At 35.8% G+C, this 12604-nt stretch overlaps 1 protein-coding gene across 4 annotated transcripts in view; it reads left to right on the top strand.

Moving 5' to 3' along the window:
• The window catches only part of UTRN (utrophin), a 347751-nt gene that overhangs the window by 133060 nt on the left and 202087 nt on the right, over window positions 1-12604 (top strand). For 3 of the 4 annotated variants that reach the window (XM_042814678.1, XM_042814669.1, XM_042814661.1), the window contains exons 42-48: window positions 1667-1817; window positions 2961-3136; window positions 3777-3912; window positions 6084-6233; window positions 7543-7627; window positions 9136-9341; window positions 10513-10630. In XM_042814678.1, the coding sequence (XP_042670612.1) occupies window positions 1667-1817; window positions 2961-3136; window positions 3777-3912; window positions 6084-6233; window positions 7543-7627; window positions 9136-9341; window positions 10513-10630 (1022 nt within the window). Of the gene's footprint in view, window positions 1-1666; window positions 1818-2960; window positions 3137-3776; window positions 3932-6083; window positions 6234-7542; window positions 7628-9135; window positions 9342-10512; window positions 10631-12604 lie in introns of those variants that run through there. The other variant, XM_042814686.1, reaches the window with a different exon arrangement.

Below are 12604 nucleotides of genomic sequence, written 5' to 3'. Positions count from 1 at the left end.
GAAAGGATGCAGTAGAACTGCAAAATAGGGTCAGAAAAATGTGAGTAGGAGTTTTCCTTTTTTGCTTTCATCTCTATTGGAATTAGACCACGTGACAAATAGTAACAAAACAAAGCTCTGTGTGTGCCAGGAAATATGGATGAGCCTTGATTAAAAGCGAGTTACGATTTTGATAAAAATAATCTCTCTAGAACTCTGGAATTGCTGGATTTAATTAGTGAAGAAAATAGATGTAATGTAGATTTTTAAAGTTCGACTTTGGATATCTTTGATTCTCTGGCGCTAATTTCATGTTATATCTGGATACATGCGGTAACCTTGAAGTCTTTGCGATTGGAATTTCTTAAGACAAAAGTAATGGGCTGCAAATGATGCTTTTCCTCACATCAGTGAGGACCTTCTGATGAGCAGATCTGGTCTCCTGTGTGTCTCTTTAAAGAGTACTCTTGGTATTAGTTTGGAATGGGATACTCTCTAGTCTACAAGAGGTAATGTAGAACTTGCATTAAAATCATAGTGTGGTTTGGGTTGGAAGGGACATTTAAGTTGATCTAGTTCCATCTCTCCTGCTATATGCAGGGTCACCTCCCTCTAGACCAGTTGCTATAGCCCCATCCAGCCTGGCCTTGAATGCTTTGAGGTAGAAGGTATCCACCGCCTCTCTGGGCAACTTGTTCCAGTGTCTCACCACCCTCACAGTAAAGAACTCCTTCCTAATATCTAGTCTAAATCTGCACTCTTACAGTTTACGGCCGTTCCTCCTCATCCTGTCTCCGTCTGCCTTTATAAAAAGTCTTTCCCCAGCTTTCCTGTAGGCCCCCTTCAGGTGCTGTAAGGCTGCTAAGTGTTTGTCTCAAGTCCTGTGTCCTTGGACACATTTATCCTCTTTGTTTTGTAATGGTACCTTTTTTTTTTTATTATTTTTTAGCAATCAACAAATTGAAAATTTTTGTCTGTGCTTTTTGACATGCCTTTCTTACTTAACATTCATGGACTCTTTTTTTTTTTTTTTTTTTTTCCTTGTTAGCATTGTAGAACATTTACTTTAAATTGAAAGCAACTTTCTGACTGTGGTAATTCAGTCTTTTTCCATACTTGAAAATGTTACTCTTTGAGCTAAGCTTCACATTAGTTTGAGACTGCAAAGATGAAAATCATAGCAAAATGTATGGGAAATTAATGTGTGATTCAATTATAGAATTCCTTGCGCAAGTCTTCTGGTAATACAGTCACTTCTATATTGTCAAAATCACCTTCATTTACATGTGCATGGTGTATGAATTGAAGAAAAAAGCACCAATCTATGCAATTAATCATATTTGATATTTCATACTGTCTGACGTCCGAACTGCTTTACAGTAAAGAAAAAAGGTTCTGCTGGCCAATTTGATGCAGCTAATCAGTCTTTATTTCTCTAAGTGTTAGAAACAAAAATGTGCTTTAGACTGCCCTTTTCTCATTCAGCTGGAAGTTACGCTGTTGGCTTTTACCAGCTATTTCCATGTCAGGAAGCTTTCAGTGCTGGGACTTATTTATCCAGGCTATGTGCTACTCTTTAGCTGTTTTTTAAGTCAAGCTGTATGGAATTCTTAAATAACACCGGGGTGAAAATTTTAGTCTTTTCACTGAAATGGTTGGATAATTTTTCAATGTGTTGCTTTTACAGTTCCTTTGATAGAGCAATTGAAGCATGGAGGCAGTTCCACTGTGATCTCAATGACCTCTCTCAGTGGATAACAGAAGCTGAAGGATTATTAGCTGATGCCCGTGGTCCAGATGGCAGCCTGGATCTGCAGACAGCTGGGCTGCATCAGCAGGTATGTGTAATATGTGCAGTAATGGGACAAGCTAGAAAATCTAGATTTTTGTCTAAAATTATAGGTTTTTTTATATGGGTCATGTATGAGACTGCAAGTAATGTAACTTTCATTTGTAGTTTAAAGTGATTCCTGGAGAAGATCACAATTCCTGCTTGTAGTATGATGACTTCTGTCTTGAATTGTTTTGCCTTAATTTGATAATTCAAATACTGGTATCATTTACTCTAGAAAATGAGGAGATTTAAATTATGGATGCCTTAGCTTTTATTGCTTCAGAATTCAGTTTAATTATAAATATTGTAGTTAATATATAAATATTGTAGTTTAAACTGCAGTTTAATTACTGGATAATTTTCTAGATCCATGTTATGAAATAGCAGATTCTTCTTTTTAACTAAGCTACTCTCTGCTAAAAGAGAGGAAAACACTGTTTTAAGGGTCTGATTTATTTTTTTCCTCTGTGTAAGGAGTGGCTATCCAAGTGTTATCCTAACACATAGTTTTTAATTTTATCCTTGTTACTACTTGAACTTTTTTTTCTTTGCCATGTCCCATCCCTTTTTTGAATTATCTTGTTTCTGCTCTGGTTGCAGAGAAATTTGTCCTAATATCGTAAGCTTGCTGTAGTTTTAAAGAATGTTTGAATTTTTGATCCTGGCATCTTTTGACTTCCTTCAGTTTCATGGATTTGTTGTGATGTTTGGAGAGTGCAGGCATAACGATCCTAGCTAATATAGTGTTAAGTTACAGAAATAGACAGGGCCATGGTTTACAAGAAGAAATAGTTGTAAAATAAGAAATTGAAAAAATAGTCCTAGTACCTGTTAGCAGTACTGTAAAGGAATCAGAAGCGAGCGTGAATTCTAACACTGATCATTTGAATGAATTCTTGTGATCCTAGGTAGTATTCAGTAGTGAATTCTGTATCGTCTCTTTTTTTATGACACTCATTAGAAAATTAAACCACATTTAATAACAGACTTAATAACTTAAATCAACAGCATCCAACTTTAAGTAAGGTAGCTTCATGTGCCTATTTTAGTAAAACAGTATGCACTCATGATTTATTGTGCATATTATGAGCCATAGATCAAAGTCATCTCAGGTCAGTAATAAAATTGTCGCTTTTTTTTCTGACAGGAACTTGAAGAAGGAGTACACAGCCATCAGAGCAGTGTTTTGGCATTGAACAGAACTGGGGAAGGAATCATACAGAAACTCTCTGCTACAGATGGGAGCTTCCTGCAGGAGAAGCTGGCAGGACTGAATAGGCACTGGAAAGCAATCACTGCTGAGGTCATGGATAGACAGCAGAGGTAACAGGTTACTCAGGAATTTGGATATCTGGCCAAATGTGGTGAAGAGACTCTCCTTTTGCAGACTCTGTGAGAGTTAGTGTATTATGTTGCATGCTGTCATTTATCTGAATTTTCCTGACTTTTTTTTGACCTTTTTTTTTTTTTTTTTTTAAGCTGTCTCATATTACTTCTGATTTTTCTTCTTTTTCAAAATCATTTTATTGCTAAGCCAGACACCTTTTTTGGAAGGAACACTGAAGTAGCTTCTTTGGCTGACGCTAAACTGAAAGTACTCTACCTTGATTTCTGTTTTTGCATTGTCAAAGATGTGCTAATCGAAACACATGTATGGTGGAAGTCACGAGCAATACTTCAAAACAAAAGCTTCAGTCTGTTTGCAGCCATTTAATATAGCTGACCAGCTATTTCCTGAACAAAACAAAAGTCCTTTATGAATGAGCCTTAAATTTCCTTCAAAGATTGAAGTGTGAAATATTCTAAGATAAATACATGAATTTTCAGTGTGTCTGATGATACAAGGTTTCCTCCTCTGTTTGTAAGTGTTATAGAAAGCTATCAAGATTAAGCTCAAAAATGTTGACTGGCATGTCACGTTCACTGCAAAAATGCATGTAGATATTTTGTTTTCCTTTTTAAGGCTAAAGGGAGAGAATCAGCAGCTGATAGATTACAGAAAAAAGCTTGATGAACTGCGTTGCTGGTTGGAAAATGCAGAAAATGTTCTGGACATGAGATTTACATTCAACCATGAAGAAAACTTACGAGAATTACAGGCAAGATCCTTGAGTGTGTGTATGTATGCATGTATATGTTTCATGTAAAGTATCAGAATGTGACTTTTGGAGAATATTTTCACTGTAAATTGATAAAGAATTATGTTGGTTGTGTGAGAGTTCCGTGTGATTACTTACACAAGCAGGTAGCATCTTGTAATGAAATCAGGTTGAGTTGATAATGGTTATTTAGCCAGATGATGATGGCAGTTTCAGAAAGTGAGAAGTATATATACAACTGGTAGAATTTGGTAGAAGGAATTTTACTCAGGATAATACCCACAAGTCTACTTTATAATTCTGAAGACATCAGCAAGAGTTTGTAGGTTTAAAAGGGTATTGTAAGAATGGAGAGGTTGATACATGGACAGGTGGGTATGTCAGCACCATTGTCTTGTTTATTGGGCAGATTTAATACTTTGTTGCATGCTTTAAACTGTATTTAATCTGCTGTTTTAACAAGTGAAGGTTTTGGTCATTTCCTGTTACTTAGATGTGTGTATGTATGATATTTTTGCTGTTTATTTTGTATCTGGCTTTGATAGCAAAATAACTTTAATTTTAGGATGTGTGAAAGAGACTATTTCTGGAATACTAAAAAGAATCCAGTAATCATAGTTACTCATTTTTTAAAAATAACAATTAAAAAGAGGCCTACTGCTAGATCAAATTAGAAAGCCTTGAAGTTGCAATGAAAGTATATAAGTGATGTAAAGTAGTTGCTGTTGTATTTGCCTAAACAAGTTCAATCTCTTTTTAATCAATTGAGTATCCTGCTGGTTGGCTACTGTGCAAGTTTAATTTTTCCTGTGAATCCCTGAAGTGAAAGGAAGAAGTGGATCATAGGGAGTGTGTGTGTGTGCATGTGTGATATAAGAATTTACTGGAGAAGCACTGGCAGGGAATTAAATACCATATTTGGACCTATCACAGCAGGAACAGTATTTGCAATTATGATTCTGCTAATTAGGGAAGTGAATTCAAAGTACTAGTAAGATTACTGAGCTGTTCAGGAGGGTGAAGAATTCCTCGTATGTAAAGAAACTTGGATAACTTTCCTTGTTTTGTATAGCCAAAGAACAATGAGAAGAGGGATGGTGAGAAGAAATAGGATAACATGGGGGAGAAGATTTGTTACTAAAGACTGTTACTGGGGAAGTGGGAGTAGCGGATGTTAGCTGATCAGTCAGGAATAAATACTACCTGGGAATGAGGAGGTTTCTAAATAAAGTAAATGGACATCTAATTCAAACAAAAAGAAACAATGCAAACTTTCTTTTTTTTTAAATGGATGCTTGAAAATTTAGTAAAGGTACTATTTGGTATTGTGTTAACTCTAACTGGAAGCTCTGTTCAGTGAACTACCTTCAGGCCTGTGTTCCTGTCACTTTTATGTACACACCTCATAGTAATGTGTTATGCAAGTATTATAAATAATTAGGGTGGATGAATACGATGCATACTAGCTAATGTCATACGTTTGTTCCAGTGCTTAAAGACAAAACATGTGATTCTCACTCCATAGCGCTTTTGGTCTCATGGGCAAATGATAGCATGGTTATGTTAAAGTCAGTGGAAAGTGCACCCAAGAGTAACATTCTTCTTGCAGGATCTGACCTGTACTTTCATCTTAAAGAAAAAGAAGACTATGGGAGGTTGATCAAAATTAAATTGTAAGGTTGTGTTACGTTTTTAACTATCTTTAGAGCACATATCATTAGGAATAAAGTAGGTTGTGACGATAGTTTCCTACATCCTGGCTCATGCCAGGAGTGAGCTCTTAGTTTTTAAATTATTTCTAAAACTAAGGCAGGTTATAATTTTGATTAAAAGAGCATTGACTTTTGGGTACATGTGATGCATCCAGAAGTGGTCAAATAGAAGCATCTTGTGAAGTCGGAATTGATGTGAGTGATATGAGGCTATGTAGGTACCCCTTGCATGTGTTTTCCAATTAGTAATAAATGTTAATCTTTGAATATTTGTTTTAATAGTTTCTACACGTTACGAAGAAGAAACAAACAAACAAAAAAAAACCTACAAAAAGCTGCTGCTCTTACATATTTTGAAGGAAATTTCTAAGTACTAGAGCAAAAGGAAAACTTTTCCTCTTGTTATTGTTTAACACTTATGCATCTGACTTCAGTCCAAAACTATTCTGTCCCTTTTAGGTCTTAAGTGAAGAAATGGAAGTACAGGGAGACAAACTGGAATGGTTGAACAGAACTGAACCTGAAGTTATTCTGGATAAAAATGTTGATCTTCAGGAAAAAAACAAGCTTTCTGATAGCCTGCAGTCCCTCAATGTGAGATGGAATAAGGTGTGTATTTATTCAGCATTTTTATCTGAAGTTGGAAATATAGTGGTGTATTCAGAGTGATAGTTTTTCTTTTTCCATCCATCTGTGACATCTAAAATGTCTTGGAAGGTGTGTGCATGTTGAGGGACTGTCTCCCTGGCATGAATCCATGTCTGCATGAAGACCCTGGTAAATGTTATTTCATCAGAATGAATTGATTAGTTTACTTGTTGTTTTGTTCTTTTTCTTTTTTTTTTTTTTTTTTTGCGTTGGCTTTCTTTCAAACAGCTGGATCAAAAATGTTTAGTCATAGAACTATAGAATGTTTTGAGTTGAAATGGTCCTTGAGGATCATCCAGTTCCAACCCCCTGATGGACAGCTATATTTGTTCAAGTTGCCAAAGCCCCATGCAACCTGATCACTTCCAGAGGTGGGGTATTTAGAGCTTCTCTGAGCAATTGTTCCAGTGCATCACCACCTCCATAGCAAATAATTTCTTCCTCATATCTAATCTGAAACTATTGTCTTTTAATTTAAAATCATTACCAATGACTGTATCACTATCCTCCTTGATAGAGTCGCTTCCATTTTTTTTGTTGTTGTTGTAGGCTCCCTTTAAGTTCTGGAAGGCTACTGTAATGTCCTTTCAGAACCTTCTCCTTTCTAGGCTAAGTAACAGTAACTCCCCTCAGTCTGTCTTCTCAGGAGAGGTGCTCCAGCCCTCTACTCATCCTTGTGGCCCTCCTCTGAACCTGCTACAATAAGCCCATGTTCTTGTCATGTTGGGGGCCTCAGAGTAGAATGCAGTACTACAGGTGAGGTCTCATAAGAGAAGGGGTAGAATCATCTCCCTCAACCTGCTGGCCATACTGTTTTTGGTTTTCTGTCATTGCCTTCTGGAAACAGCAAGCCAATTTGTTTTCACTGCAAGAGGATTTTTTTTTTTTAATTAATTTTTAGATTAATTATGTATTGCCTTAGTTTTTGTGATCACAAATCGTGAGCATTCCTTTGAAGTGTGCCTAGTGAGTTTTGACTTTCATACCTGGACAGTAAAAAACCGAATAAACATGCAAACAACTTATCTATAAAAATTAATTTATTTCTCTCCTAGGGTTAGGTAAGACATGGAAGGCTATGGAAAAACAAATACTGAGCACCTTTTGGCATTTTATTGTTTTTAAATGATACTTTAAAAAACTTTATTGAGATATGAAGCATACCAGTATAGTAAGTGTAATGTAAAATATTGTGTGTGCTCTAATACGTGAACTTTTGCTATTAATGTTGATTTACTTACTGCTTTTGTTCCTCTCTGCTGGCCTGCAGGTGTTCAGGGAAGTGCCTGACAGAGTGAGACAACTGGAGGCTTTTGTTGGGCAGCCTCACCTTGTTGCACAGGCAAAGCCTTTTGGTGAGTAGTCATTCCTTCCACTGAGCTTAGTACTGTTTGTAGTCAAAAACTTCCCTAGTACTTAGACAAATGGAAATAAGAAATGTTTTTGGTTGCTTAGGACTCCCTTCATGTTATCAGGGGAGAGAGAGAGGGAATATCTGTTTAGGGAAAAAGTCAGTTTGCGTTTCAGGTTTGGACGTTGTCCATTGATGTTCCTTTAAGTGTGCTGAAGCGGAAGAATGTTTCAGTAAAGCTCAGATATCCTCATCAGGAGACAGTGTTGTAGGTACAGGAAAAAATATCCAAACTAGCTCTGTCTGTGACTGTTTCCCAGTGGATTTGTGCATTTTTGCATTTGTGCCTCTTAGTAACTGAGATCCAATAGAAAGTTTATCTACAGCTAATTATCCTGCATACAGATTCTCTGCAGTCCTGCAAATTCCATTCTGCATATTTTGGCTTAGTAGGAGCACAAACAGGTCTTTTCCCACATACCAGTTAGTTATTTTTCTGAACTCTGTAAGGGAAGCTGTCAAAAAATACGGTCTTGTATCAGATATTCATACTGGCTGTATTTTTCAAAAGTTATCGGAGACAGGTTGTGTGTAAACAAGATGCCCAGGTCTCTGTTTTAAAAAGACAGTCCTTGCCTAAGAGAAATTACAGTTTGAACTTCAGTAAATTAATTATATTTTTTCTTTACTTCAGTAGTAGCAAAAAAAAAAAAAAAAAAAAAATCATGGAGCACAGAAAACTTTTTGGCTTTTCAGAACTCTGATTCAACTTGTTTTTCTTTTGTACAGACTTTTTCTTAAGTAAAGCTCCTGTCTTTTGTTGTGGCAACTGTGTAATATTTATGTTTAAGCTTGATTTAGCTTTGTTTTCTTGGATCAAGAACACAGCCAAACAACTTCTGCATAGAATCCCACTGTTCAGCCCATTACTCCCTCTTTACAGTATGATACAAACAGATAGAAAGGATGGGGCTGAGCTAGTGGGCATCTGTCCCTTTTTAGGATGGTGATGTATTGCCAAGTCTGTGAAGCCTCTGTTGCAGTAACTTGACTTACTTCTGCTTAAGGGGATTCTGAGTTAAGAATGGGAAAACCTTGCTGTCAAATAACACGGAAGTGAGAAAGGCAATTTCAGATTTTTACCTTAAATTAAATAATTGTTTATTATGCTTAGAGTTCAACTCCCTTTTACATCAAAGAGGGCTTAGCTTCATTCTATTAAAAGTTAGTGCTATTTTGTTTTTTTCTCATTTGTGTAGTGTTATGGGTGATTCATGGGCCCTTTGCCATGCAATGAGATAATTAATAGCTTCAAAACAAGCAAAAAACCATCATGGTGACTTATATTTTTGGAGTTAAAAGTCTGAAATGCAGATCTTGCGGTGTGTTTTTTTTTAAGATGCTGTTGTGTATTTATAGAAACTACCAAAAAAAAAAAAAAAAAAAAACAATTCTCCAAACTATATGTGTAGCCATGATTTTTTCTTTAATGAAAATACCAAACTCTTTCAGATGTCCAAAAGGTGGTGCTAGTATCTTCTTCATTGGAAATTCCTGTTCAGACACAGCATGCTTTGGAAATTTCTGCACCTGCTGATCTGGACAAAACTACAACTGAGCTGGCTGAATGGTTGGTATTGATTGACCAGATGCTCAAGTCGAACATAGTCACTGTGGGAAATGCTGAAGATATCAACCGGACTATTGCACGAATGAAAGTATGTGTTTCAGTGAAGGCTGGAGGTTTGGAAAATAAGGAGACGCTTGTAATTTCTTGACTAAATATATAGGCTAAAAATGTATTAAAAAAAAAAAAACAACAAAACAAAACCACTACCATAAATGCTTAACCTGCAAATTGCGCTTCAAAATGTGTTGATACTATGCTACTCTCCCTCTACTATATCCTCTTAATTCCTTGTCTCCCTTCACTAGCAAGATGTGAGATAGGCAGTGCTATTTATTTATTTATTTATTTAAACACATGGAGAAGAACTGCAGATGGTATCTTCAGTGATAATATATAGATAACTTACTGAAGCCTTTGGGACAGCTTCAGTACTCCATCATTGGAGGGTGATTTGTATGATCTACTTAGTAGTGTTGTTTTTTTTTTTAAAATGAAATTTGTTATGTTGTAGCTATTATAAACTGATTTCCAGAGACATGTTAAAGAGATTATAGGTTTCAATGTAAATGGTTATGGTGTAAATACTTTTCTGTTGATAGCTTATGCTGTGGTGAGCTGTGACAAAGGGCAGCATTTGTGAGACGTATGCTGCCATTAAGGTTCACTGCATTTGACTTGATGTCAATTAACATGAGTAACGGTATGTGTACAAGCTACAGGCTTTATGTTTCTATTTCTGAGGACATCTATCATCATTTGGTATTTGATAGAATAAATGTAAAAATGCTCTCTTTTAACTGTATAATGCTTATGATATGAGGTGCTGGTACATAGCCGTAGTTGAAAGAATTATCATGCTATAGTCTATAGTCAATGCTGACTATTCTTCCACCTTACCCATCTCCTTGTAAATGTGTACACTTACATTTGTGTCTATATAACGATCAGAGGGTGGTAAGGCAAAAATAAATTATGAAAGAGAGAAAAACATACTGGAAAATATTTCACAATGACTGGTTGTAACTGTGATTTGTGCAGGTTAGCCACCGCATCTGGATTTTCACTTGTAATTCAGAATACTTTTGCATTTTAAAGCAGTGCTATAATACTGTGACAGCTCAAGGGTTGTAAATAGTGATGAAGCTGCCATCTGTCTCTGGAGACATAGGTGCTTACTCTTATGTATAAGTAATACAAATAATAATGTTAAGTAAATCCTGTTTTTTGTACCTAAAAAATCATATCCTAATTCTCAACAGATAACAAAGGCAGATTTGGACCAACGGCACCCTCAGCTTGATTCTGTTTTTACATTGGCTCAAAATTTGAAAAATAAAACTTCCAGTTCAGACATTAGAACAGTGATTACGGAAAAATGTAAGTTCCTCCATTCTGTGTTTTTAAAATGTAGTGTTTCCATGACGGTAAAATCTTCATCTCTTTCTCTTAAACTCTTGATTTTTAACCCAGCTGAAGTTGTCTTCCTTAAGTAAACTGAAAATTAGCGTTTATATGGGTTTCGCTATAGAAGTCTAATGAAAATTCTTGGAAGAAGATTTGCTATTTATTTTGTTAACCTACTGTATTGCTGGGATTTTAAAATAACTTATGAAAAACTTGAGTTACTTGACAGATACAGAGCCAGAGATAAGGATTTTATAAGGCTTTTTATTTGTTGATATAGAGGAGCTATTAATATATTTTTATTTTTGCTGATCCTATATAACACTGGACAGTTGGTTTTAAAAAAAAAAAAAAAGCATGAATGTATTGCCTTGGAAGACTAACTTTTGAAATTGTTGATTGAGAATTAGAGCTTTTAAGTCATTTGTGTGTACATTAAATAAATACTTTGAAAATTTCTTTTACTGGTACTTACAGAAGGAAAACACAACTGACACAATTAGAAACCAGGGGACGTCATAGTCTTTGAACTCCTGGGGCTTTGCCAGTTGCTAAGATTAGAAAATTAGTGCAGCAGGAAATACTGCAGTTAGTAGAAAAAACAATCTATGATGGAAAGATATATTTTGCTGTCTTTTTCTGCAGAGTACTTTGGTAGTAGGATGGTAGCTATTGTGGTTCAGTGGAGTCAGTCAGGAAGGGGAGACTTGGTCATTGGCAAAGCATCCCTCACGAAAGATAAAAGAGAATAAAGAAATTGTATTTTGAAAACTGATGTTGAGTTTCCTGATAGCAGTTCTTGCTAAAGATGGAAGCAGGGAAGCTATGCTATGTATGTTGCCACAAACGAAGCTTCCAGTAGATACCCTATGTGTGTGAAGATTTTGCTACCTCTTATTTAACATGAAAAAAGTGAAGTTTACATTTGTAAAGAAAAGTATGTCTCTGTTATGAGGGTTTTGTATTAGTTTGCTCTTTTCTCAAATGAAGAACAGAACTGCTTTGTATGTCTCATTCTTTAAATGCTCAGGAGAATATACACTTGCAAATCTGCTAAGTGTCGTTAGATGAAGCCTAATTACTCTAATAGCTGAGAGTGCAGAAGTAAAGTTTCTCTGGAACTTGCTTAGTAGTAACTGCCCAGACACAGGAAATTAAAAACAACATGTAATTGGGTTTTCTTTCCCAATTTTGAACCCACAGGCAGATCCTTGAGGCCACCAAGAATTTCATTGTCAGGGAGTGAAGGAAAAGGAAATATATCAATAGCAGATAATTGCATTAGGGTATTTTGAGTGGATAAAAATTTAAATCCATACAGAAAGCAAGGTTAACCTGCCCATTCCCAGGAAAAAATCTGTAACGGAAATTCAAGGTATATTCATTCATTAATAATATCTGTATAGAAAGGTCAAATATGTATCAGTTTCAACCCACTTGCTGTTTAGATAGTTGTTTCACAGGGATATTTTTCCTTTCAGCCTTGTGGGGAGAGCTTAAAATCATAGAAGACTTTTCTCTACAGTTTATTAGCCAGCATGCAGTGTTATACCCATTTGTCATTCCTGCTGTTTTTGCTTTTGTATATACATTTGCTGTTGGGATTACCAAAGTTTTCTTCTGAGGTCTCATTCAATTCGTTCAATGACCTACATCATAGCAGAAAACTATCGTCACTCTGGCGAAGGCGCTTCACTGCCACAGTCTGAGAGCTCTGTGAAGCTGAACAGAACATTATTGGATGTATTTTTATAGATAAGAGATCCTGCCAGGCAGATCAAGCAAACTGACTTTGGATGTTCACAAAAGATTTATAAAACAAAACAAACAAAAAAAGCAAAATAACAAAACAACCTGCAGAGGGTAAAGTTCACTTACGTGGTTTTTAGCTTAAACACATGCCTTGGCTTTTTTTTGCTTCATGAAGGATTAAAGCAACTTCATGAA

This window comes from Centrocercus urophasianus, unplaced genomic scaffold, assembly GCF_019232065.1.
Source record: "Centrocercus urophasianus isolate 14NV4802_14NV808 unplaced genomic scaffold, USGS_Curo_1.0 seq_10, whole genome shotgun sequence".
Taxonomy (NCBI): Eukaryota; Metazoa; Chordata; class Aves; order Galliformes; family Phasianidae; genus Centrocercus; species Centrocercus urophasianus.
The sequence above is the reverse complement of the archived record's forward strand: the minus strand, read 5'-3'. Positions and strand labels throughout refer to the sequence as shown.